Consider the following 27426-nt stretch of genomic DNA (forward strand, 5'->3'; position numbering starts at 1 on the left):
CAGCTATCAAGGAGAAAAATGGCTGCTACTGCTGAACCCAGGACGCACATGGAGGAAGAAGACGGTGAGTTACACCAGTTTCTTCAGCAAAACTCAACCTCATGGACAAACTCTCAGTAATGCTTATCCAGCATGTAGGTTTGATCTGGTAAGCAGAATTATCAAACTCCTAAAAAACCCAAAGGAAGATAACTGTGAAGTTAACATTAGATGAGCTGGAATTCCAGGAATTTCATGAAGTGTTAAAAAAAAAAAAAAGTGGTAGTTTATTTAATTTGTTATTAAATCTAGGACCAAGAGCTGGGGTGCCCTTTAAAATGCAGTGATGGTCAGATGCCTTTTAAAATGCAGTGATGAAGATCCCAGGTTTATGACTGTGTATCAACAATGGTGCAAATTTAAAGATTTTATGAAAAGATTTATTCAACAAGAACTTTAGAAATCAAGATTTATTCAACAAAAAGATTGATTCAACTAAAAGATTTATTCAACAAAAACTTTAGAAACCAAGTCCTAGTGAGACAGAGCCAAATGCGCATTGAAATGTGCAGACAGCTATTTGACAAGTCATTTGGTGTACTAAATGACCATGCTGGAATAAGGGGTGACAACACAGTTTTCAGCCTTGCTCATTTACTCTGTTTACTTCCATGGAAGTTGGCTTCTAGAAGAAGTTTACAAAAATCTATACATTTGATAGAATTGCCCCTTTTCACCAGCACTGTGGGCGCAGACTGCAACTCCTGATGTTACAGAGGAGTAAGATATTAACATCATTTTTCATGGTTTTTTTTTCTTTACAAATTAGCGTTGTAGCGATCTCTGTTCTGAAAGTCTCTAAAAGCACGCTTTGCATCTGTTTTACTGTGAGGGATTCTTCCAAAAGGTTCCAAATCATTGAAGCAGGCATCAAAAACTTCATCCACAGCTTTTTCTGCCGTTTCTTTGCTAACTTTTCTAACAGCCAGAATGGAACGAATTGCTCTGTCTCGTACACACGTCTGAAGTGGGAATCAGATAAAGAAAAGTATCTGTCATTATTAGTATAAATATTTTTTTCCAGATTTTTTCAATTATTAACTCCTACTACATATGCAATAACTTTGTATCACAGAAGAATCAAACAGTACCTGTAATAAGCATATTTGTTCTGTCCCATGTTTAACTATGTGGTTTAGTTTTTCATGTGCAGATAAACCACCAGAGAATTTCTTAGAACAAGAATTAAAATACAATTTGGCATTTGTTCTAGGTATCAAATATTTGTACAATTTGACTTGGACACAAGAGAAAAATATGGCACAAACAGACAAAAATACCAGTTAGCACTTTTCCAACTGAAATGTTATAAAATGTAAAGGAATGACCCCTCTGCGGGCCTTCATTTTGATACTTCTCTTTACAGCAACTTTTGCTTATGCAGTTTGCCTACTAAAGATGTAAACATTACAAGCTAACTGACAGTCTGACACGAGCAAGTACTTCAGACTCAACCCATCATCTTTACTATTAAAAAAAGTGATTTGTGTAAGACTTCACACACATGCTTATCTAGAACCTTTGTCATTCACCTTTCTCCAGTTTTCAAAGACTTTTACCCACTTACAGTGGTTAACGTAATCCCACTGCATTTCCTGTTTTTTGTTTGGTCCTTATTAACTATCCATTATCAGTGGTAATGCCCTATGATAAGACTCAGGGGATTTCACTCCTACAAAAATAACAACATGGAAAAAAATCGTATCATTAAAGGTTATTAAAGTTTAATTAAGAGAAAGCAGCAAGTTCATGGCATCTACTTCCTTCTCTGATATTTTCAGCTATGAAAGTGTAGAGGGCCAAGATCAAGTAGGTAAAGATGGATGGCTCATAGCAAATCATTAGACTTTAACATCTACAGTTTTTACCTGATGGTGTCCTTTCAATCCAAATTTAAACCTTGCTATTTCATTCATCAGTGTACAGTCCCCACTGAGATTAGCAGCTCTAATCTATTGAAGAAAAAAGAAAAGCCACAAGATCAGAGAAACACATGGAAATATGAAGTCAAAAAAGCTGTAACAATCCTTTTTCTTCAACATCTTTCTGGCGACTGCTGATAGAGAATATTCCCAGGGCCACTTCTTACTTATTAAGTACCTATTACCCTATCCACCCTCTCAGACTCAATGAACTATGAAGTACTACTACAGAACCTGTAAGTTCCTCCAGGGACAAGGTCTTACACATTCCCAAAGCTTAAGTGAATGATCAGAAGAGATCATAAGAATGTGCGTGTGTGTGTGTGTGTGTGTGTGTGTGTGTGTGTGTAAATATACATAGTGAACTGCTAAAAGTACATAGAAATAATATTCTATCAGAAGCTGATACAAGAGTCAGGAAGACAGGCAGATATCTTTCAAAGACTACAGCTACAATAGCCAGAAGAGCAGCAACCCTCCTGCTTTAGGAAAAGCCACATTTAAATAAGTATGTATGTTTTAGCTCAACTGTCTTGTCCTGTGCATTGTAATTTCATTTGTCTGCCAACTGTTTCACACCCTACTCTCTTAGTTAGGTGTCCTGGGTTCAGCAGTAGCAGTCATGTTTTTCCTTTGTGTTAACTGGTGCAGTGCTGTGTTTTGACTTCCAGCTCTGCACAGTTAACACAAAGGAAAAACATGACTGCTACTGCTGAACCCAGGACATTAGGAAATATAACTAAAACTAGATTTCCTATAATTAAATACAAGAGTGAGAATAAATGCATAGAAAATAATAAATGTAAAAATTAAAAGCTGACAATATAAATTGTAAACACTATATAATAAAATACGTATCAACAGACCTGAAGCAAACAAATAACCTAGATAAGAGCAAGAACAAACAAAATCTTGTTACATATATGCTCTCTAATTTTATGTTTGAGGCTTACATGCTTTATTCTGCACTGTGTAGATCTTGGACAAAAAATGTAGGTAATAGTTAATAATTCTGAATTATTGTATTAGGTTTACATGGCAAGATGTTGGCAGTGGGGGACCTGCTGAGGTGGCATCTGTGAGAAGAGACAAGGGGCTCCCCTGCATGTCAGGATCAATTTCTGCTGGTTCTAAACCAGACCCACCACTGGTGACAGCTGAGCCCATCAACTGCACCAGCACTACCTCTGTGATGACGTATTTAAGAAAGAATTAAAAATACTAAATAGGAGCTGTGAGAAAAACGTGATAGAAACAGCCCCACAGACACCAAGGTCAGTGAAGAAGGAGAGGGAGGAGGTGCTCCAGACACAAGAGCAGAGATTGTCCTACAACCTGTAAAGACCACAGTGACACAGGTTGTCTCCTTGCAGCCTGTGATGGAACACAGTGGAGCAGCAACACCACAATTCATCAAAAAATACATGTTATAGGAAAAGACATATTTGTCATTAACAAAAAAAGATCTAAACAACAATAAGGTGTTAACCATACAGCTGTGATAACTACACAAAATACCACGACTTGCAGAGAAGAAAGAGAGCCCTATAAATATTTGATTAGTGTGTGAAAGTGTTTTTATGTCCAACTCATTTGTTAATAATGTGATACTCACAGTGATCACATTCTATGTAATATGACACTGACATATTAATATTTGTGAAAACTAAAAATCTGTTTTCTGAATACAACTACGTAGATTGACCTGACAGAAAGAATAAAACATATTAACAGGATTAAACCACATGAAGGTTTGTGTAACAGATGCCCATTTAAACATCAAACACCCCCCTCAACCATCAACAATTAATATAATGACAATATTGGAAGCCTTTTAACTTACCTCTGAACATGCTAAATGTTTGACGTTTTTAAACCAGTCAACATGTGCACGGCAGTGATCAAAAGCATGAATTAATTCATGTGTGACCACCCGGTTCATATGGGATTGGTGGCGAATGTTGTTCTGACATAGAACAATCTGTAGAAGAAACAATAGGCAGTCTTTTCACTTAGTTTCAACATCTCCTTTACTTCTCAGAGATCAAGTACTTATCACCTACAGCATTTAGACTCTTTAGATCAGCACTTTCAACATTACAGCCTCATCATTCTGCAGAGTACTAGTTCTGATACCATAGAGTATCTTCCATTTATTTTGTTTTCATGACTAATCCCAGTAACAAAACACTAAAAAAATAATTGTAGTCCTCTGAAAGAAAACAATGTCCATTGCCTACCTGAGATGTGGCAGAATCAAAACCTCCACCAACACAGGCATCACAGTTTTCACAAGAAAAGTGCCGGTCATTGAAGACAGTGCTGAAATGTCCAAACAAAGTTATAGGGAAGAATCTGAAAAAGACTAGTAACTCCATATAACAGTGATGCTATTGCACAAAACAAGATGAGTTAGGTTACATACCAACCAGACTGCTTCATAGCCTCAAGAAGAAGTTGAGCATATGGATCTAGAAAAACATTGCTGCAATCAATTTCTCTAGACAAAAGTTTTGCAAGTCATCTATAATCAAAATATAAAGGCATTCAAGAAAAAAAAAAAAGAAAGCACTACACATGCAAATTCATACTTTGCAGTATTTAGTCCTAATGTAATGCAACTGGCATCTGATACAGCTCAGACTCTGGAAAGTGACACAGGACCATGATATATAGAAAACTATTCAGGAATCATGTCACTTTTGACACTCTTAAGAGTAGCAGACATAAGTAATGGCATATAGTGACCACTGGTTTTGGTAACATTTGCAGTCAACATCAGATTGTGAGAAGCGCACAAATGAACCAAAAATTGACAAATCCTCTCAAATTTTCAAGGAAAAGAAGCCGAGAAGGACCTTCTGATAGGAAAACAGCACACAGCCGCTTCTGAAATTGTGTTTTCTGTGTCTTAACCAAAGCTAACGAGTTCATACAGCAGCAGCCCCATCCTGTCACCCGTCCAAGCCCTGTCCAGCCGCCCCAGGCGTGAGCAGCGGCGGCAAGGTAACAGCTCCAGCCCAGAGACCCTGCGGCCCAAGGTCACCACGGCCAGCCGCAGCTCGCCGTACCGGTGGCGAACACGGAAGCTCCAAGTGCCACCCAGGGCATTCTCCGCTGCTCCAGCGCCAGTCCCGGTCCCGGTCCCGCCGGGGGACAGGGAAGCACTTACTCGTTTCCAGGGCCATCCTGAGCATCACCTGGCACTTGTTGTGGTAGGTGAACAAGCTGCGCACCAGGAAGCTCTGAGGGTTCTTGTTCCGTTCCGGGAAGAGCCGGTAGCCTAAGTCATCCTCCTCCTCTTTCCCTACCCTCTCCTCGGCCGCCGGCGGCGACTCGGCTTCCCCCTGCTCCATTGCCGACCCTCACCCCTGCCCCGCCTGCCGGCCACCGTCCTGACGGCAGGGCCTTGCCGCGCGTGAGGTAGAGGGGGCGTGGCCAGGAGGCGCGGAGCACCGCGGACCGGGAGGCGGTGGATCGCGTGCGCATGCGCTGTCTTCCCTTGCCGCGCTGTGCCGCTGCCGCCGCGGGGCTCTTGGGGTGCCGGTTAGGTGTGCCGGGGGGTCGCGCTGCATTCTGGGAGGAGGCCCGCCCGCGTGTGGAAGGCGTCTGGCGGCAGCAGAAAGAGGCGGGACTCGGTACAGGTGAGGCCGCTGTAGGACTGGGGGTGTGGAGTTGTGCTGCAGTCGGCCCGGTGCTAGTTCTCCGTGGCCCATAGGCGGCTTGTCCGCGCGTAGTGGCGTGGCGAGGTGGAGCCTGTGGAGAGCCTACCCTGAAGGAGTGAGGACTTCGTAACGCTGGGGCGGCGGAGAGGCAGGTAGTGAAACTGCAGTGGGGCCTCCCGTGGCGCAGCCTCGGGGCCCGCTCCGCTATGGCCCGCTGGGTGCAGGTTCGGCCAGGTCTCTGGGGTGATGCGGCTGCCCTCGGGTGTTGGGTCAGGTGAAGGAAGAAGTAAAATCGCCTTAAAGGGTGTGTGAGAGTTGAGCTAAGAGGAGCCGGTTGTCGACGAGTGAGGCCGTTGCTAACCTGTGTGCAGCAATGTTAGACTAGCGGGAAGCAGGAGCAAGCTTTCATTTCACACTTCTGTAAGTCACTTATGGGTGCCAGGAAACAAACTGCTAGAATTTCACACGTATAAAGAACATTATTTTAGTCAGTGACGGCAAAAAGAAAAGTTCAGCAGATCACAACCTAGTTTCTTACATCTTTTGATGTATCTTTTTCTAACTACTGTTGGCCAGGGCGTAGTAGGCTGTATAGAATATTCAGTATGTCTATGGCCAGGTTTCATGGAATTACTGGCTGAGTATTGCAGAGACAGCTCAGCATGGGGCAAAAGCTGTAGGTGGAAAAAATACAGTAAACACCTAAACTCGTGAATAATATACATTTTTGGTTTCATCTAAAGTCTCTTTCCACATTTCTTTTTTTAATAGACCAGGTATTTAGAAGATTTTGCGAAAAATACATTGCTAGAGGTAAGCATGTTGCCTCATACATATAAACTAGCGAAAAGTGCAGCTGATACAGTGGGGCATCTACTTGGCTACTTGATGGTGGAAAAACATTTCTGCTTTGGTAGCATCAGTTCACTAGTCATGCAGCATGTTTTTCCATCTTTTGAGACTCCTGTCCATAGTTATAGACAGCACAGTGTATTGCAGAAATCATTACTTTGGCTCATGCAGACTCATTCAGAGGATATTTTGGACTTATAATTCACGAGGCTTAATAAGAAAACACTTCATATTTTTACTGTTTCCATGCTAAAATTATGTGCGTATTTAAGCATGCTTTTACAGGCTGAAAGTGCTTCTGGGAGTTGGTTTGTCAGCTGTTTTGTTTCTGTTCAGGTACAAGGTATCCTGTATAACTTAGGGGTCATTTTTCAGTTAAAACTTGAATGGTAATGTGTTAAACAGCTGGGGAGTACTTCAGAAATTGCTTTAAATTAAGGTGACTTTGTAATCTCTCAGGATTGTCATTGGCTTGTTAGGCACTTTACCTTACACCTAGTTAGGAAAGCATTACTTGTTTATTATGATATACTTTGTTTTATCTGAATAACAGGGCTTCCCTTGTTTTTTTTTAAAGGCATTTAAATTGTGTTTCTTCTTAGGCTTTTAGTATTTAACATTTCTCTTAGACTGTTGGGAAGCGTGTCTTGAATGTCAAACTTCTTGATTTTGAAGTAGCTAGCTTCTTTCAGTGCATACTTTCAAATTTTCTTTAGAAAGTTCTTTTTTTTTTTTTTTTGGTGAAATTTGGCAGCTTACAATGAGTGCTCCAAATAAAGCGATAGAACTACAGCTGCAAGTGAAGCAAAATGCTGAAGAGCTGCAGGATTTTATGAGAGAATTGGAGAGCTGGGAAAAAGATATTAAAGAAGTGGATTCTGAACTAAGGAAGCAGAGCGGTGTCTCGGGAGAGGTAAAAGTCACAAGACCACTGTTAACTCGGCTATTAATAATGTAATAGCATTTATGATGATTACTTCCTGCTTCAGCAAAATTACATATGTTGACTTAAAATATCTGAATAGAATGTATGAGCTAGCTCAGCTGACTTGTTCCTCATGCATAGTAGACCACAGATTGCCCTGTAAATTCTTCCAGCAACAGAGCTGTGAGGCAGTAGCATCTGGAGGTGGTGGGCCAGTAAATTTTCAGTCAGTTCCATGTAGATCTAGAAGAATACTATATCTGATTACAGGTGCTGTAGGTGCTTCAATACAAGTGACTTTCACACATCTGTTTTATCATATTATCATAATTACTTATTTCAATTCAGAATTTGCCACCAATTCGAAACAAGGCTTTTAAGAAAAAGAAGAAAAGCAAAAGTAAAGTCACTTCAAAGATAACCACTGAGGAAAACAAGAAAAACAAGATCAAGTCTTATGATTATGAAGCATGGGGAAAACTCGATGTGGTAAGTCAGAACATTTGCATATTAACTGAGTCTTGTCCCCAGTTAATTCTGTTTTAAATAAGATTTTGTTACAGTGCTTGAGAGTTCAGTCCATGCGTCAGCATCCTTCTGTGCTGGGTACTGTATGAACATGAAAATAGCTTTCTCCCAGAAATGTTATGTGCTTAAAATCCATAAAATTGAGAAATACTTGAGTTTTCCATTGGCTGTGCTCTCACCCACTAGATTGAATTTGATTTTAAGGGGAAAAAAAAAGAAATGGATTAAGGATAGATCTCTTAGGAGGTCATCATTCTAATAGAACACAAGACTAAACGCAGCTGGCAGTATCAGAGGATAGATCTCCCACTTTTGAAGTATGGAATACTCCTTAATAAAGAGGACTTAACCAGTAGAGATTTTTAAAAACCCATTACTAATTCTCCTAAAGTCTGTCTCGTATTATTTTTGTATTGTTAAAATATAATGGAGGTAATATTTTATTTTATTTGTTTTCAGGATAAGATACTTGAAGAACTTGATAAAGAAGATAGTACGCATGATTCTGTATCTCCAGAATCAGACTCTGAAGAAGATGGAATTCGTATAGATACAAAAAAGGCTCTTGCAGAGAAGGAAAAGGTTATAGGATTATAAATATTTATTTGCCAAGTAGCAGTTTAGCCCTAGGAGCACTTCCAGTTTCTTTTAAAAGATTGTCCACTGAGACCACACTTCTGGTGGAAGAATCGCCCATTTGGATGTTTTATTTTTGTCTGCCTGTTATTCCAAAATAGAAAACTCACTGTATTTCTGTTTCTTCTCATCACCAATTGCAGCAAAGCCTGTTAGACTTTGCTTAATGTATGCTTATGATGATTAATATGTTGGTGGTTTTTGTTCTTTGATAAGTTATATTTCTGCATGGAACTGTCATAAGGATCAAACTAGTGTTTATCTGAGCACAAGGTCTGAATGCCCCAACCTAAATCCCCAAGATTTTAAGATTAATCCATTTGTGAAGCCAGTACATCTGGGAATGATGGGTAAACTTGTATGCCTTCCTTGCCTTGGTAATGGCAAGTTTGTACCAATTCAGTTTTACCTTATTTTGCAAGTGGAATACTGCAACAGCTATCTCATTCTTCATTGCCATGTGAGAGGCTAAGCTGTATAGCAGCTTCTGTGGTTCTGAGAAACTTCTTTGTTTACAAGCAATCACCTAACACCATCTGTAGGTCCATACTTTTCTTCAGTAGAGTTTCTTTCTTTTTGGTTTTTACTGTCCGCTGCATACATCTGTGTTTTCCCTGCTGCCATGGAAATTCCTTGATGTATATAATCTGCAGTCTGGGCTGAGAAATTTGGATGTCTTTGACCATTATTATCTTGGGTGCAGTGAAGCATTTGGGCACACATAAGAGTTATGTCCCAAAGGAGGCAGCAATGAAAATCTTTACCCTGGAAAGGAAAGGTGCCACATCTCAAACTTCAGTACTTCTCTAATTTAATTTAAGCAGTTATGTATGTGCTTATTATAGGCTTCTAGAAATGACCTACAGATACTGAAAATCAGTATATAATAAAACTCTTGTTATTGCATTAATCAGAAATATTTAATATGCAGTACTTAAAATATTCTTAGTTGAAAGAAATGTTTCACAGTAAAGCAGTGCACTTGTGAGAAATGTTTAAAAAGTTCTAAAATACAAGCTTTGTTGGTTTTGGTACTTTTTTTTTGTTGTTTTTTTTTTGCTGATTTCTGGTGGAAAGAAAACCCAACAACCAATGTGTCTGTCAAAGTATGGTAACTTTCTAAAAATACTTTTTTTTTTTTTTTCTATTCACAGGGTAATATCTACTTCAAACAAGGAAAGTTTGATGATGCTATAAAATGCTACACTAGAGGAATGCATTTTGATCCATATAATCCAGTATTGCCCACAAACAGAGCGTCAGCTTTTTACAGAATGAAAAAGTAAGATTTCAAGTTAAATCCATAGTATTTTCTTCTTTGAAATGCTACCTTCAGATATTTTTGTTTGATTTTAAGTCTTGATTATATTACTTACCATACTGTGATTAAGTCTATTTAAGACTGCTGTTGCTACCTGCTTTGCCGTTTCAAAGTAAAATAGGAATCATCAGGATAAGGAATCTGGTAGTCTCTTTTATCTTTTTTTCCTCTGCTTTCTACTACAAATTCACCATATGCTGTTTAAGTCTGTGTAAAACTTAAAGAAAAAGGGAAAAAAAAAAAGGAGAAAGTTCACTGTCTAATTTGTCTTTTCATTTCACGGAGTTCTATTTCTAAGGCTTTGATTTATCTGGGGAGAAGAAACAGTACAGGAGATTTGGTTATTCCTTCTATGGCAGTAAATGTTGTTGACCTTTGTTTTCTTTCCTGTCTTGATGTAGTCTGAATTGAGACATGTTTAAATACTCATTCTATGCTCCTTCTAAAGCATTTAAGATTTCTACTTTAGAGAGAGCCAGAATAAGCTAAATTGCTTAAGTTTTAGGGTTTGTTACCTAGATGTGTCCAAACTAACTTGTTCATATTTTTGATAGGTTTTCTGTTGCAGAATCTGACTGCAATTTAGCACTTGCCTTAGATAAAAATTACACAAAGGCTTATGCCAGAAGAGGGGCTGCTCGCTTCGCTTTGAAAAATCTTCAAGGTGCTAAGGAAGGTGGGTCTTTCTTTCCTTAAAATATGTACAAACTATTCCCATGTCTGCTTGATTAAGGTTGTGCAACGTACTTATTGGTTTAGGAATTTAATTTTTATTTCCCATTAAAAAAAAACCAACAAACATATTGCGTATTCTTCTGGCAAGGTAAAAATCAAGCAGCAAATCTGAATGATAGCTGTAAGGAGTAGTAGTTCTAGAATAATTTAGCTTTAAATGTTGCCCAACATAAGAATGTGGACCTGCAAAGTAACTTCAGAGGAGGGCTGCAAAAATGAGAGAAGGCTCTGGGAACACCTTCTTGTAGCTTTCCGGTACCTAAAAGAGGCCTAAGAGAAATCTGGAGAGGGACATTTTACAAGGGCATGTAGTGATAGGGCAAAGTGGAGTGGTTTTAAACTGACAGTGAGGGTTGATTTAGAATGTGTATTAGAAGGAAATTCTTCACTTTGGGGGTAATGAGACACTGGACCAGCTTGCTCAGGCAAGCTGTGCTGCCCTATCCCTGGCAGTGTTCAAGGTCAGGTTGGATGGGGCTTTGAGCAGCCTGGTCTAGTGGAAGGTGTTCTTGCCAGTGGCAGTGAGGTTGGAACAAGATGATCTTTAAGGTCCTTTCTAACCCAAACCATTCTATGATGTGTTGCTTGCCGTATTTTGGGCTTCTGGGGTAACTACAAAAAAGGGTAATCTCAGAAAGAGTGTTCTTACTTTATATTCTGGTTAGTATTCTGTAAATCTAACCTTAAACATAGTTTTCTGATCGTTTGATAGATTATGAAAAAGTTTTAGAGCTGGATGCAAACAACTTTGAAGCAAAAAATGAACTGAAGAAAATTGATCAGGTAATAAAGTTAATAGTCTCTAGCATAAGTTAATACACCCCGTTCAATTTATATTTGTATCAACTTCTGTTTATAACAGTAGAATTCAATGAAATCTCATGCTTTTTCTGGCATTTGAAGTTCAGTAAGGTTAAAATATGTAATTGAGTTTCTTCTGGATTAACTAGCATGTATGCAAACATCAGTGTAATAGTGGATTGTCAGACTAAGACTGGATACGTGCACCAACATCAGTGTGGGTTTTCTGTTTGGGGGGGATGGTTGTTGTGTTTGTTTTTTGTTTGGTTATTTTTGGGGGGGGTGGGGGTGGTGTTTTTTTTTTTTGTCTCTTCCTTCAGATGTTTCTCTGCCTTCTGTGATAATGTTTTTTCAGTCATGCTTAGTATTTTTGTACAAAGTAGCACTACATTTGAGAGAACCTGTATGGTTTTTTTTGCTAGCTTGATTGTGGTCCCACTGATTGCTGTGGTCTGCCGAATCAGAAAGTGGGTTTAAGCCTAGCAGAACATAATATGCTGATGCATGTCTGATCCCTGTCACAACAGGGAGAGACTGCTGATCATGATGACTAGTAAATACAAGCTCACCTGTTGCTGTTAGTGTGAATATCCTTATACCTCGTCAACTGTAGTTTTGAAAGCGCCTGAAAATTGTATATTCATAATCAAGACCGAAGTCTTCAGTAATTGAATAAATAAATGATTTGTGAATTGGAATGTATGTAAAGACAGATTCCATGGGTCATCTTACATAGTGTTTTAGAAATCGCATACTTTTAATTTACCGAGTAACAGTCTTGACTCTCAGTCCCTCATAAAAACACATTTTCAAGTTTAGGACGGTTTCTTCAATTTGCATTCTGCTTACAACACAGGCACTTCTGTTAAGATGCTTTTTTTGCATCTTAAACATTTCGTATTTATTGTTGTTTATCTTCTGAAAATGTGTAAGTGGGAGAAATACTGAGGAAAAAAATTGTATCTTTGCAGGCTCTGTCATCAAAAGAAAGCTCGGAACAGAAAGAATTTGATAAAATGGTCAGACCTGAATTAACAGATGAAGAGAAGCAGCGCATTGAACGCCAACAGCTCAAGCAGAAGGCTATTACAGAAAAAGATATGGTAAGTCACAGGAAAGAACTAAAAAAGGTCTTGTGTTGTGCTGTTGCAAAGAAAAGTCGTGTGGTGGGGCTGTTCAGCCTGGAGAAGAGAAGGCTGCCTGGAGACCTCATAGCAGCCTTGCAGTATCTGACAAGGGCCTAAAAGGATGCTGGAGAGAGACCTCATTAGGGATTGTAGCAATAAGGCAAGTGGGGATGGGTTCAAACTTAAACAGGGAAGTTCAGGTTAGATGTAAGGAAGAAATTCTTGACTGTAAGGGTTGTGAGGCACTGGAACAGGTTGCCCAAAGCAGTGGCGATTGCTTCATCCCTTGCAGTTGTTCAAGGCCAGATTGTATAGAGTCTTGGGTGACATGTCCTAGTGCGAGGTGTCCCTTCCAATGGGAAGGGGGTTGAAACTAGATTATATTGGGGTCCTTCCCAACCCTAACCATCCTATGATTCTGTGAGCTATGTAAATGTGTAAATTAAACCTGATATTGTCTTTAACTTAAGTACAGTGTCCTTGATACAATCTTAAGTGTTTCCCATTTGGGATTTTATAGGGAGGGGGGACAGTGGATTCTCTTTGGACTCTTCTGGAGGAATAATTATACAAGGTAGCTTTTGCAGGCCAAATTGTATAAGAAAATTTCAAATATGTACCAGGATAAGTAGAACTTGAACTGTATTTTACAGAGATCCCATTTCTCTGGTACTATAGGCATCTTAACCCTTGCTTGTCCAGGTAGAGTTGTGCGCTGGTTTTGGTGTTTCAAACTTCTGGTTACATGGTGAAAAATAGTTATAGAAAGGACTTCAGGGGGTGCAGGCAACAATGACAATAAAAATGTATTTTTGGAAACATGGTCTTAACTCACAATTGGCATATTGATTTTTCCCTCTCCTCACTGTTGCAATTAAGAAATAACATTATCAAGTAAAACAATTTTCTTTTTGTTCTTTTACCTAGCTATTTAATTTAGGAGTTTTTATCAATATTCAGGCTTCCTATACTGGTTGTAAGACCTAATTAATAGGAAAAGACTGACAGCACATGTTAAGTGCGTAAAAGAAACGAAAGTTTGAAGCTACAGAAGAGAAATTTCAGCGCAGTGCAGTACTTCATTCATTGACTCACTGTGGGCCTGTTCCTGGCAACATGGATCCTTTCAAGTCTGAATTGTGCCCTTTGCTTTTTTGCCAGTGAGTAGAGTAGTATCAAAGATAATACATGGCTTTATATTAGTACTGAGAAGCAAAAGATAGTTTTAGTTTCTTGGAAACACAATGATGTAATTTTGTTGTATGGAGCATTAACTGGAAAACAAAAGCAACATTTGGGCCCAAGTAATATTTGAGGATAACAGTTTCATGAATGTGGCAGGATAAAGATAGATTTGCACAGCTTTTGAAAGGGGAGTTGTATAGGTTCAGCTTTGTTCAGCATGTGTTTAAATTCAGGAGGCACAGGGTGGCGTATTCTGCACATCCAGCATAAAGGTAAATCACAAGTTATTGATTTGTATGTCTGCACTTAAACTGTGTATGCAGCAAAACTTTTTATATCCTTGAAGTGCTAGAAAGAATTAAGGTATTTTTTGTGGTCTGCCTCCCAGCTTAGATATGAAAAAATATTCCAATAAATACTGGCCCAGATGTGGGTGTTCTTTGTGATCCACATTCCTGATATTGTGACCCTTTCTACTAAAAAGGTTAAAAGCTCATTGCTCTAGATGTTTCTCAACAATATTTTTTCTAACCTAAATATTACAGGGCAATTGTTATTTCAAAGAAGGAAAATACGAGGCTGCAATAGACTGTTATACCCGTGGTATAGCAGCAGATGGCACCAATGCGCTTCTGCCAGCTAACAGAGCCATGGCCTATCTAAAGATTGAAAAGTAAGTGGGATTGCACGTTACTTTGTGATGAGCTAGATAGAAGAATGATCCAGTAGATTTTCACTCAGGTTTAGTATCGTGGTTTAAACCCAGTCAGGTAACTCGTTCACTCACTTCCCCCACTTTCTTGCCCTCCCCCTGTTGCTTGGAGGGACGGAGAGGAGAATCGAAAAGAATGCAACTCCCCCGGGTTGAGATAAGAACAGTTTAGTAACTAAGGTATAACACAAATCACTACTGCTACCACCAATGATAATAATGATAAAGGAAATAACAAGGGAAGAGAATACATCATCTCACCACCAGCCGACTGATAACTCTCCCCCCCCAGCCCGACCAAGCTCCGACCGATACCTCCTCCAACCCTGCAGTCTCCCAGCCCTTCCGGCTAACTCCCCGTTGCATCCTGGGCATGACGTGCTGTGGTATGGAATACCTCTTTGGTCAGTTTGGGTCAGGTGTCCTGTCTCTGCTTCCTCCTGGCTTCCCCTCCTCCCTGGCAGAGCATGAGGCTCACAAAGTCCTTGGCCAAACCAAAACATCCTTGTTATCAGCTCTGTTCCCGAGCTGAAAGTCAAAACACTGCACTGCACCAGCTACCAAGAAGGAGAAACATGACTGCTACTGCTGAGCCCAGGACATTTAGTTACTGTCATTCCTAATTATACTCAGAATTCAGTATAGAATAAATCATATTGAAAACAGTAAGGGGGAGAGAATAACTCAATATGTGTAATTTTACAATGCATTTCACAGGAAATAAGTTCTGAGGTAATAGAATAGCGTCAGTATGAAATTATAGTTACTTAAGTTTGATTTGTTTTCTTTCTTTTATTTATATAGAAAGATATATATTCACTTTTCTTGAAGGACCTGCCCAAAACTTTGTCTTTTTTGACTATAAACCCCAGTCAGCTATAAAATGTTGCAGTGTAAAAAGAACTGGATTATAACTTCTGACTTCAAAGGGAATGGACAGGAGCCTTTTTGGAAGTAGTCATCTTTTTAAAGTATTTTTCTTTAACTCCACTAATGGAGACATGTATGTGTAGTTTATTTTTAGTTAAGCTTAATTCAGATAATCCCATAACAGTAGGAAATGCATGCTCCTAGCAAATGAGAGAAATTCCACATGACTGTTTTTGAAATCTTAATTTTTTTCTCTTTTCCACTCCTTGATGGCATGGTAGTTTAAACCTTTTAAACTGGTAGCATGAGCAGCAGAGAGATGAGCATTATGTTGGTCATCTGTTTCAACATGATGTGGCTGGGTGTCTGTGGAGATACTGATCTCAAATTATTAGATTACAAAATAAATTGCACAGGTAGTATTTCTGACAAAACATTTGTAATTTAGTACTGAAACCACAGACGACATCATAATGCAAATAATGTTTGTAGAGTATCAGAGGAAGTGATACCTTAATTGAATGACCAAGCAAGAAATTCAATTCTGTATGATAAATCTGTGTATGTATTGTGGGTCTTTGCATTTCAAAGAGGACCAAACAATGCAGCAGAAGCTCACTGATGTTCTTACAAAACTCTAGAACTAGTAAGAACTAAAAAAAAACAAACCCCAAAGCTGTTTTTATGAATTTAATGATAGATTGAAGGAGGAGAAGAGAAATGAATGAAAAGTTTAATATGCACATAGTGATATCATAATCTAATATAACTAAATATAGCTGGGATGAGGAAATTTGATCTTACAGTGAAGCGAATGACTTTAATGCAAGGATATACTGACCTGTTATTCTGAAATATCTTGGGACAAGTCACAGGAATTCAGATGTAGAGAATTTTAATCTCCTATATGCTTGCTTCTCCTTTCCTTTTTTCCCCTCTCTCTGTTAATATGTTTGTAATGGCCTTCCTGTTTTACAGTAGCAAAAAGCTCTGATGCCGACTTCTTTTTAAGGCTTAATGTTTAAAGTAGATTCTGACAGGCTTTAAGCATTTATTTTCATGGGGGAAGTGAATTTCTCTGTGATAATAAAAAGATTCAGCAGTGTGTCGTGAGATACCAGGATATTTGGCTGAAATTTCAGTGTGCTGAGAAATCATATTTTATGCGTTCACTTTACTTTACATTCTAGCTCAGTGTAATTAAGATACGACTTTATGTTTTAATTGTTTTGGGTAGCTGTGCCATTTCAGTTGGAACTCTTGAAACTATTAATTTTGTACTGTTCTTTCCCTGAGATATGAAGAGGCAGAAAATGACTGTACACAAGCTCTGCGCTTAGATGCCTCTTATTCTAAAGCCTTTGCCAGAAGAGGAGCTGCCAGAGTTGCTCTTGGAAAGCTAAAAGAAGCTGTGCAAGGTAAGACTTTGAATTATCCTGAATGTGTTGGGTAAGAGATAAGAACATCCTGATTTTTTATTTTTTTTTTAATTTTTTTAATCTTCTAGTAGCAATTTAATCAATTGCTGATTAATTGAGGTTATCATACAAGCATTAAGAATGATTGGGTTTTGGTGAGTTTCACTGAATCTGTATAATGTCTTATGTGTTGGTATCTTCAGGACTGGAGAAGTTTTGTATTAAATGACAACTATTGTCACTTACAATAAGTAGCAAGAAATAGTTTGAAAAATGTGTCATGGTATAAGTATTAGGATAGCTTACCTGCCTTTAATAATTTTAGAGCTCTGAAAGGAAAACAAAAGGTACAAAAATTCACCAGGTGTACTTTGTAACTTGAAATATCTGCAGTTTTTTATTTGTTGTTTTTTTGTTTGTTTTTTTTTTCTTTCCATGTAGATTTTGAGGCTGTTCTGAAGTTGGAACCTGGAAATAAACAAGCAATAAACGAACTCACTAAAATAAGGAATGTATGTATACTTGTGGGGTTTTTATTGGGTTTTGGGGTTGGTTTGTTTTGTTTTTTTTTGTAAGCCTATAGCGGTAGAATGTTTTCAACATATCTTGTCATTATTCCTCAAACTTCTAATCTTTTGGACAACTTACCATTTTTTCAGGAATTAGCTGAGAAAGAACAGTGGACTCGAGAATATCCTGCAGTGTTGATAAAAGAATCGGAAATAAAAAATATAATGAAACTGAGTCATAATCCATCACTCCTGAAATCAACAGTAAGTTGTTTGGTTTATAGTGAGGTGCTTTCTATAATGATGGGAAAAATAGGTCTTGAAGATAAAATTCTTACTTATGTAGACTAACTCCTAATAGATGCATGTTGCCTACAGAAAGCCCAAAATTTACAGGCCTTTGATATTTTTCAAGAACATGAACTTCAGCATTTCCATGTGTGTGTAACAGTAGCCATGCTGTGAGCATTCAGCCTGCAGTTCTGCACTTGGAAAACACAATGTATGTGTATATCTGTAATATGAAATGGGGAAGCAACCCCACAGCTCTATCCTGGGCATAGCTTACATTGCAATTGAGAGTAAAGGGGTAGCAGTTGAGTTTACGTGTTTGATTGCAGACTTCAGAAAGCTCTGGGTAAACTTCCCTTTTCATCTGCTGTTTGCAGTTTCTGTAGCAGCTGTAATTGTAACAAGACATGTTGCCTACCCATGCCATAGGCTGGTGTCATCTATGGCTACTGCAAGAGCCTTGAGCCTCCGTTTTCATCCATGTAAACTGTAGAACAGCCTAGTACTTGCTTTCAAGAAGTGATATTTTTGACTGTGAGTTATCAGCACTTATAGTAAGATTAATGAATTACATATGACAAAATATGATAATAAAGAGAATAATATCAGCTCCATATATTAGGCATCCATTTTTAGTACACTTAGTCTTTATACATTCCGGAGAGAGTTGTGTAAATGCAGAGCATGCTCACACTTTGTGCGGAATACTGTAGTGTTCTGCTCTTGATCTGTCCATCTAATTTGCATGGATTTAGTAGAGAATACATGACTATTTTGATCCTTTTTTGGTGGGGGAAGTATTAATGCACTCTGTATAACCATATATATATATTTATCTTTTTTTTTTTTTTTTAGAAACCTAAATGAAATTTGTTGTGAAGTAGCTGAAATGCTCTAGACAATTATAAAAGTTTTCAGTTTGGCTGCTAAATTAAGTGGAGATACTAGGTTGATTTTTTTTTTTTTTTTTTTTTCCTTATTCTGTTTAAGGCAGAACAAGTATAGATGAAGCGTCTGTGCTTTTAGTGCTGCCCAAGGGTTGCAGAGGGAGCTGCAGTTTTGTTTTGTTTGTTTTTTTATTACTGGAAAAATAGAATACAGAGTCTGAGATCCTCTACAGTGAGGATACCGTGGTTTATAAGGGTAAAGCAAGAAAATGATCGTAACAGGGCTTCCTGTGGAATGCAGAAGTTTCCTTTTTTGGCTGTGTATCTTTCTTGAAAATGTCTTTCATATGCACCACTACAGGTGAAACTACTTATCTTGACTGTATTTTAAAGTAAGTGCAGCTGCTTATGTGGGGCATGTGTATGCACTGGTGTTGAGGCTATACTCATGATACATGTATTTTGTTTAGACGCCTTTGCAAAGAATAGAGATTGAAGAAATCGATGATGACACAGTAAACAGTGATTTGCCCAGCACTGCTTCTTTAGTCAAGAACTGTAGGAATTCAGTGACTGTTGAAAAAACAGAGAAACTAGGTCAGGATGATCAGTTGGGTACAATGGACATTCCAAAAGCAAAGCACTTAAAAATAGAAGAAATCAGTGATTCATCAGCATTTCAGTAAGTATAAAAATTCTCATCCTCTTTTTAAAATATAAATTTAGCTGAAATCTTCAATTTCAGATTTCTGCATGTGGTGAAGTATCAAACATATTTTAGAGAATTTGAATCAAAAAGGAAAAACTGAAAGAAACTGCCATTCTTAGACATTTGCCTCTGATCATGCTGTGGTTGACACAAGTATGATCTATTTAGTGTCAGGTGGAAAACTAGTCTTATTTTTACAATTCTGGTATAATGAAGTTCATAATATTTTCCTGTACGCCATACTCTCTTCCTTGTGCACTTCATCTGGCCTAGCTGTGATTTTTGTTTATAATGTTTTAGAGCAGATTTTGAGCAGAGTTCAAACATTCTTTGCACACGGGTTGTGTGAGAGTTGTGTTCCTCCACTTAGCGGGAAGCTGATGACTTCATGTTTGCTCAGACTTCCCAAGTTCTACTGCATTAGCTAGGCAAACTCAAGTCTAGCTGGCTGAAACTAGGCTGAAGTATCCTAACTTCAGACCACTATCCTAACTATCCCTGCTAAGTGTTGAAACTCTACATGTCTGCTGCACTGGCATCACCTAATTCTATTAACTGTAGATACTTTTTATGGAATTCTGATTGAAGAATTTCTATGAGAAGCACCCTCCCACGCACAACTTTTCCAGCTCAGATGGTTTTAATGTGAAGAAATGTTGAAAGAAAAAAGTATATTACCCATTTTATAACTTCTAAAAAATAAATGGACTTAACTGACAAATTGTAGGACAAAAAATTTGGCATGTAATCAGTGTTGAAAGCAGTTTCTTCATTTGACATAGTTATGTGTTTTGTGTTGTGAAATTGCAGAAAATGTAATTATTTTTAATTTTCAGCTGTGTATGGTAGAAATCTGTACTAAAAAAATGCAGTTATTTCCAGAAACAAAGGAGACAGGCTGAGTATAAGTATTTGTAAATTCGTGGCTTTTAGAAAAGGTGAATCATGAAACTTCCATAAGCTGAAGGTTAGGGTTTTTTTTTGTTTTTTTGGGGTTTTTTTTTTTTTTTTTTTTTTTGGTTTTTTTTTTAGGGTTTGGTTTGTTTTTTTTTTTAGGCACCTGCTTAAACTAAAATACATTAGTTTTAAAAACATTGGTAGTATGTTAGCTTTCAGTGGGTTGAGAGGTCTCCAGTTAGGTCTTAGTGTAAGATTTCCTTGAAACACAATCAAGAAAAAAATTAAAATCTCTCTGCAGGCTTCATGGTAGTGTGAAAGGAATTTCAGCAGTACTGGATTCATCACTCCCTTTGAATGGACAGAGAGAAAAAGAAATCAAAAGGTCATTTAAATCTGCTTCTGCAATCCCTGCCATTCCTGCAAATTCTTTTCAGCTTGAGTCTGACTTCAGGAAGTTGAAAGACTGCTCAGAAAATCTGTACTTGTACCTGAAGGTATGAAATGTAGTATTGATTGGCAGTGCTTGGACAGTTTCTTCAACTGACATCGAAGAAATAGGTCAAACTTAGGTAGAAAAGGTAGCTATGATTAGTGTATCTTAACAATGTACAACAGTCCCTTTCTTTAATTGCCTTCACATAATACCAAGTAGTTTGATCCCCATTTGAGTAATTCTCCTCTTGTCCCTGACTTCACTTAACCTCACTTTGTGTACAGTCCCTACATGATCTGTTTCTTCTTTCAGACATAGGCCCTGATGTTCCAAAGACTTAAATACATTAGTAACTGTGTTAAATTCTGACTTTTCAAATGAATGCTTTTAGGGTAATTAGACATTGCACTTCTCATGACTCAACTGCTTTAATTTTTTTTTAATTTTTTTTTCCTAAAAGTATCTTACTTTTTTCTTTTTTTTTTTTTTATTTTTATTTTTCCAAAGCAAATAGAGCCTTCACTTTATTCAAAACTGTTCCAGAAATCCTTGGATCCAGACTTGTTTAACCAGATACTGAAAATTCTGCATGATTTCTACATTGAGTAAGTTTAACTCTTTTGTTTCACACTGTATATTGCTGTTGGTTTTTTTGGGGGAGAGTTTTTGGTTTGGGCTTGTTTGTTTTGTTTTTTTTTTCCTCCCTAGCATCACCCTTGGGCTTAAAAATAAATATTTCCAGCCTGCATGATACAATAATTACAATGATTCAGTTTCTCTTTCTTCAGAAATTAAGCATGTATTGAAAAATCAGGTAGAAAAGACATAAGGAAATAAATAGGTTTTGAATTCAGTTCTGCTACATTGCTTTGGAAATTGAGTATCAGACTGTATGGAATAATATTGTTCATATTACTGTGTGTTCTGTTACCACATATAATTGCACAAAATTAGCTTTCTATATTAACTTTTTAAGATAGAAAAATAGAGAGTTTCATTTTTGTGTAATGCTTATTGTGATGCATTCTGACTTTAAATTACCTGCTAGTATTTTACAGTAGCCTGTAATAAATGTGTGTTGGAGCTAGAAGTTCTGATAAGAAAGGACCTGACAATTATATTTGAAATTTCTATCTGTGCTGCTGAGTCTAAAAGTTCATTTTGCCTGTCAGAGGCAGCTTACTGCATGTCTGGATTACTTGGAGCACACACTTCAGAATGTTTTTAGGGTGGTGTTTTATGAAGAAAAACAAATCTAAACTGATGTTTGCCTTTCCTTTAGTTTCTTTAAAAGTAAATACCCATCATGTGTGTGATGACAAGAGATAAGGTCCTACATGTGGTGGTATGGCATAAAAAGTTTAGGAAGTTTGAATTGTGTGCAGTAAAGTAAAATGTATTTCTTCTGTAGGGAGGCAGGTCAAGTTCTGAAAGAAAAATACTATTTGCTGTTAGCTTTTAAGACAGGGACTGTTTACTGTTGACCAGAAGAATGTAGAACAAACACAGTCTAGGAATTTTCTGTATGGATAAAAATGATGGAAACTGTAATGTGCTTTCTGCTGAGCCTCTATGACCACAGAGGCTGCTTCCTGACCTCGCACACCCCAATATGTATAAATAGGGTGATGTTACAGCAAGGTGTAACCACTAAATCATATAGTAGCTATTCATATATGAACAGCAGTCAGTTTGCATAAGTCTAGGGTTTTATATTTCTTCATTCTTGCTCTGTATCCGAATGATACTTGCATCAAGATTTCTGGATGTTGACTTTTTGCTTCACACATGGAAGAATAAATCAGAAAGATGAAAAGCGGGGAATATTAGACACAGAGAAGTGAATTTTGTTGGTCATTTAATTTCTTGTTCCCGAAGTCTTTTAATATTGCTTGCAGCTACTGAATCTTTCTAATCAACAGTAGTTATTTTTATATTTCTGATACTCTTCTTCAGGAAAGAGGAGCCATCTCTCATCCTTGAAATCCTTCAGAGGCTATCTGAATTAAAAAGATTTGATATGGCAGTAATGTTTATGTCAGGCACAGAGAAAAAAAGTAAGTAATTCAGTACTTACAAACTTACAAGCTTTCTGATACTGTAGACTCTATCAAGAAATACATAAACTTTAGTGCTGTTCTTGTTGTTTATTCCATTTAATGATCAGTGAAGATTAGTTGTCTAGCTTCTTGATTGTTTTAGAAGTTAATATGATTTTTTTCTCAAATCTGTTGATTCCTTTTTAATTCTTAAGACTTAAAAACAAGAGGATTTAGCTGTAGTTTTGATCAGTAATACTGTTGCATTTTAGTCTGATAAAATAGGCTTCACTAGCATTTCACTTTTGTAGCTGGTAATGTTACAAATGTATGATTTTGCATGAAATTTTCTATCCAAAATGCAAGGTATCCAAATTAGTTTCCACAATTTACAGTAATTTCTTGGCAATCCTGACTTTACTGTTGTCAATAAGAGTGCTTAATGTTTCCAAACTCAGTCTGGTCCTCTGTCCTGTTCTTGAGGCATCACTTAATTTGTAATTCATGTTGATATTGGCTTGAGTTCATATTTCATAGAAGTGTGTGGGGTTTTTGTCTCCAGCATTTTCTTTCTTTATCACACCAGATCACCTGTGTAACAGTTGAGGCACCTGCAAACAAAACGTTTCTTTGGGACCAAGTAATGTCAAACCTACTGTCTCAGCAAAGTTTCACCAATAGCCGTTACACTTTCAAAACTGATATGTGAATCTCCTTAAAACAAAATTACTTGTTTGCCATACTGAAGTGCAAGTGAATTCCTCTTATAAATTTCATTCACGTCTTTAACCTGATGTAAGCCTTATCTACCATCTGGCATTAACTTTTACCTTCTGCATTTAATGGCATGGTGTCAAGATAGTAAACAAAATAAAAGCTGTTTATGTTGTCAGGATTATATACCTGTTTAAGGAAATGTTGTTAGGCAGTTCACAGGCTTCAGAGAAAAATGAGAGCTTCCCTTTGCTATTTTTTTTCATCCTCTTAGTAGTTCTAAACACTCACTTGTATTTCAGCTCTGTAAATCCAAACCTTACTCTCCCGTAGGAAAGAATTGGACTAATTTACCTTAAGAGTGAAAGTCACAGAAATAACTGTTTATGTTGGGATTTTCTTCTACAGTGACACAGGTATTGTTCAATCATGTGAACCAGATGGGATTGAAAGATGCTTCTGTCAAAGAATTGGAGAAGAAATACGGTATTTTCTCTTAGTGAGATGACTGATGTGTAAATTTGTTTCTGCGCCTTCTCAATGTGGAAATCAGCTGAAGGAGCCTGTAAAGACTGGAATTTTGTTGCTTTTGTATAAGTAATGAAACTCTTAAGCTTGGTTTAGCCAAATGGTGAGTGCCTGAAGAGATAATTATTTAGTTCTGCAGGTACATTTGCTTTCCAGCACCTGAAACAATACAGAGCTACATTGTCTTCAGTGGAATATGTTTGCCCCAAAAACAGTTGGGCAGTTTGGCATTCAGAATTTGACCTGTAGATAGAAATCTTTATTAAAATTAAAGTATTTATAAACATGTCTTTAGTAAGAATCAAATGGTGTATATTACAGATGTGCATGGTTTTTTTTATTTTAGGAAATAAACTGTTGAATTGATACTAAATTTTTAAGGATTTTTTTTTTTAATAAGGTGTCTAAATCATTCTTGTCTAAGAGTACACTACATCAGAACCTTCAATGTGCAAAGCAAACATGAGGTATGGTGGCCAAAAAATCCATTATTCTTTGATTTGAGTTTAGTCAAGCTGAGTTTTAGCATTGGTAGCTTGAGATTCCTGTGAACCTCAGCTCTAATTGCAGAATAGAAGGAAGACATTCTGTAGAATTAAACTACAGGTATAGGGCAAAACCACTTCTGGTGGTCTTTCAAAAGTGCTGTTAAAATAATCTGATGAAACTTGTCTTTTTGATCAGTTATTCCTAGCCAGGTAGAGCCCTTAAGAAGCTCCAAGGAAGCTAAGCAGAATACCTTTCCAGTATGAAGACAACAAAGGCATGCAATCACCTGAAATTCTTAAGGTGATAAATAGCATTAGGCACAGTAAACTGTTCATACTGTTCATGTGACCAGAAGAAGGAAATAACAGCACTTGTTTAACTGTATTATACAAGTAGTGGTGTCTAGAAATGTGCCTGTATCTCTAGGCTTGACCGCTGTCTCTTTCAGCCTGCCAATACTAGTACTCTTGTCAGTTTGCTTTCATCCTGATTCAGCCCTCGTGCTTTACTGGTGCTTTTCTGCTTCTCTGATAGTGGAAGCCTTCTGACATTAATGCTTTTTGTTTTGGTAGTTGAGCTGTTTTTCAGAGGAATGATTAAACAGGTACAGCATTCAAAAGGACTTCAAACACCCAAGATGGATTAGTAAGAAAATGTAGGAATGTTATCTTCTGTGTAGTCAGTATTAGAAAACGAATTTTAAAACATTTGCAGCTGTGTGAAGTCTTAGTTTATATATAATCCAGTTAAAAAGGAAAAAAAATGTAACTGAGCTACATCCTTGGGCTGGGTAGTAACTGACATGAATGGAGTGCTAGATTCCTAATGTAGCTTCCAATTAGCCCTGGAACTGAGCACTAGGAGAGCAGCCAGTGTTACTGGGGAAATGGAAGAGCCTATATAACACTACCTGTAGCTTACACACAATATGAACTGTTATTACTAGGTGTGTCTCAAATTACTTGATAACTGGCTATTTCTTCTGCTTGTAAAACATTTCTGATAACGTACCGGGGATACATTACTGCTGTAACAAATAGACATGAGGGGGAGGGAGTAGTTACCTGACATAATTTTATGAATACAGATTTTGTGGACACACTGTTTTACGGACTGTAACGAGTTGCTCAGTGTACAGCAGAGGTAGGTTATAGTAATAGAGCTGCATTCTCAGAAGCTGCTTCTTGAAGTGCGTTAGATGAAAATAGGTGACTGTAGAATGGATCCATGGCAGTAAAACCAAAACAATAGCAGAAAGGTTTGAAAACTGTAGGGTAGTAGTCACCTCTAAGTCCACTTCATCCAGTCTGCTATGCTTCTGATCAGAATAAGCTGCTATATTTGGTGTCTGGTTCTACTCCTGCTTTTACAGAGGTTTCTGTTAAGGATTTGTGTCTGGTAGGAAGGGCTGATTCAAAGAAAGGTGTTCAAAGGAAGGTGGGGTGGATACAGACATTCATGTTGTTAGTGTATGTAGGCCACCAAGAATTGTCTTGCTACTGTAGCCTTTTGCTTGTATTTCTATATGCAACATCTACTGGTGACTTGCTAAGTCCCTGAGGTTACTTTTCAGTGCATAGAAAACAATGTAAGATGGAGAGCAGAACACAGGCTAGCTTCACTTGCTCCAGGAGATGGCAGTGTTTTTCCCTTCTAAAAAGATGACCAAATCTCTGAACTGAAGATTTAAGGAAACACAAAGATCTGAAGTAAGTCAAGAATTCTTTCAGGGGAAGGAAGGGGTTTGTTTTTGTTGTTTTTTTTAATCCAGTCCCCTTTCAAGGTTATATTCCTGTTGTCTCAGGGGAAAACAAGTCTAAGGTAAATAGTGTTAGGCAATACTTTATATAGCGTGGAGTACTTTGTTATAGCATTCAAGGTGTCAAAAATCTGAGGTCATGTTTGCTGCAGTGACTGGTTCAGCCTTGAGTTTTTGAATGATTCCTTCACTTATAAATATTAAAAGTTATGTTTTTATAGACAACTTTTAAACTTGTCTGGATCACTTTTTAGTATTTTTCTGTAGATCTGAACACTCAAATAACCGTAATCTAGGCTGTTAGAATATCAGTGGAACCGATCCTAGGACATACATCTGCAGGACATCCTTACAGCTTTCTGTTTTGACAGTAAGTTTTTTGGTTTTTGTTTTTTTTTTTATTCTCTCAGATAAGTGTGTCTCTGCATTCATAAATAAATATGTTTATCTGGGCTGTATTTGTCTTGCTTTGTAAGAATGTCCTGTGGTAGTCTGATGTCAAGACAAAGATACTTTGTTTACTGCTTTTTCATTACACTACTGTGGAAGAAAGGATTTTTAGCATAACTCTTTCTTGGCTGACTTGTGTCAATTACTGTGGAAAACGTAAATAGGTACCAGAGAACTTGTTCCAAAAATATTTTTTAGAATTAAAAATTAATGGTCTCGACTGTGGTCAAGAAATCTCTGCTGCCTCTTTTCTTCCCTTTCTGTTTAAAAATAGGCATTTCCACTTGCCCATTTGCAAATACAACTAGTACCATGACTGGTTTTGAGGCTACTTTTAAACATATTAATAAATGAATTTTTAAAATACCTTTTAAAGAAGTCTTTGGAGCCTAGAGAACCTGCAAACATAAAAATTCATGAAACTTATGTTCTAACCTATTCTTCTCTTTTACTAGGCAGAGTTCTTTCTTTGCCAATGATGCGAATACAGTTGCTTGTAGTTGCCATCACTAGGGAATACTGAAGTGGAAACAGCCATTGAGCAGCTCATTTCTAATGTCATTAACTGTCAGTTGTTTTTCTTCCATCTTGCATAACTGACACTTCCCTTGGCTTGGGATTTTTTTTTCTTTTTAATGCAGGTGCATTACTTACAGAGCAGTCTCTTCTTACTCTTGTCGACTGTTGCTTATTTTGTTTTCTTGTTTTGGTTCTGATATGGTCTGCATCTTATTGTTGTTCCTAATTAATGATACTTAAAAAATCTGTCCTCATTTCCATTACTTGCCTTACATACTTTTCTGAGATTGTTGAAGAACTCTTTGTTGGTCTGGTTCCCTTTTTACACATGCTATACATTTGCAGCACATTGGCATCATTTGAGCTTATTGTCTTGGTATCATTTGTTTGGGAACTGCCATGTCTCCTGTGCCCTTTCTCACCGTTAGATTTTCCTCCCATCAAACCTTACTGAACAGTGTTA

At 37.5% G+C, this 27426-nt stretch overlaps 2 protein-coding genes across 4 annotated transcripts; one reads left to right on the forward strand and one right to left on the reverse strand.

Moving 5' to 3' along the window:
- Positions 1 to 613: 613 nt before the first annotated feature.
- On the reverse strand, positions 614 to 5351 carry ATP23 (ATP23 metallopeptidase and ATP synthase assembly factor homolog). 2 transcript variants are annotated; one of them, XM_062609087.1, is made up of 6 exons: positions 5134 to 5351; positions 4387 to 4432; positions 4202 to 4283; positions 3805 to 3942; positions 1908 to 1991; positions 614 to 1001 (listed from the first exon to the last, which is right to left on the reverse strand). In XM_062609087.1, exons 1-6 carry the CDS (start codon positions 5315 to 5317, stop codon positions 798 to 800), a joined length of 738 nt encoding a protein of 245 aa, XP_062465071.1. In that variant the 5' UTR covers positions 5318 to 5351; the 3' UTR covers positions 614 to 797. The 2 variants fall into 2 exon arrangements, with proteins under 2 accessions (XP_062465071.1, XP_062465072.1); XM_062609088.1 differs by lacking the exon at positions 4387 to 4432 and having other exon boundaries at positions 5134 to 5270.
- A 162-nt stretch (positions 5352 to 5513) lies between these two features.
- Positions 5514 to 24099, forward strand: RPAP3 (RNA polymerase II associated protein 3). 2 transcript variants are annotated; one of them, XM_062609089.1, is made up of 17 exons: positions 5514 to 5605; positions 7233 to 7391; positions 7752 to 7892; positions 8391 to 8513; positions 9722 to 9849; positions 10443 to 10564; positions 11336 to 11406; positions 12396 to 12527; positions 14282 to 14409; positions 16615 to 16736; positions 17178 to 17248; positions 17396 to 17509; positions 18894 to 19105; positions 20331 to 20526; positions 20973 to 21070; positions 22422 to 22522; positions 23627 to 24099. In XM_062609089.1, the coding sequence occupies exons 2-17, from the start codon at positions 7239 to 7241 to the stop codon at positions 23716 to 23718; spliced, it is 2004 nt and encodes a 667-aa protein (XP_062465073.1). In that variant the 5' UTR covers positions 5514 to 5605; positions 7233 to 7238; the 3' UTR covers positions 23719 to 24099. The 2 variants fall into 2 exon arrangements, with proteins under 2 accessions (XP_062465073.1, XP_062465074.1); XM_062609090.1 differs by lacking the exon at positions 7233 to 7391 and having other exon boundaries at positions 5518 to 5605; positions 23627 to 24098.
- Positions 24100 to 27426: the final 3327 nt, after the last annotated feature.

This window comes from Pezoporus occidentalis, unplaced genomic scaffold, assembly GCF_034315485.1.
Source record: "Pezoporus occidentalis ecotype Australia unplaced genomic scaffold, CSIRO_AGI_Poc_V1 ctg134, whole genome shotgun sequence".
In the NCBI taxonomy this organism is placed as follows: Eukaryota; Metazoa; Chordata; class Aves; order Psittaciformes; family Psittacidae; genus Pezoporus; species Pezoporus occidentalis.

Bases quoted from the DNA above. Each gene is read 5' to 3' on its own strand.
- ATP23 (XM_062609087.1), bottom strand. From the start codon at position 5,317: ATGGAGCAGGGGGAAGCCGAGTCGCCGCCGGCGGCCGAGGAGAGGGTA. The intron at 4,433-5,133 runs GTAAGTGCTTCC...ATGTTTTTCTAG, and splicing joins CAGGATGGCCCTGGAAACGA to ATCCATATGCTCAACTTCTT. The intron at 4,284-4,386 runs GTATGTAACCTA...TGGACATTTCAG, and splicing joins GCTATGAAGCAGTCTGGTTG to CACTGTCTTCAATGACCGGC.
- RPAP3 (XM_062609089.1), top strand. From the start codon at position 7,239: ATGAGTGCTCCAAATAAAGCGATAGAACTACAGCTGCAAGTGAAGCAA. The intron at 7,392-7,751 runs GTAAAAGTCACA...ATTTCAATTCAG, and splicing joins AGAGCGGTGTCTCGGGAGAG to AATTTGCCACCAATTCGAAA. The intron at 22,523-23,626 runs GTAAGTAATTCA...TTTCTTCTACAG, and splicing joins GTCAGGCACAGAGAAAAAAA to TGACACAGGTATTGTTCAAT.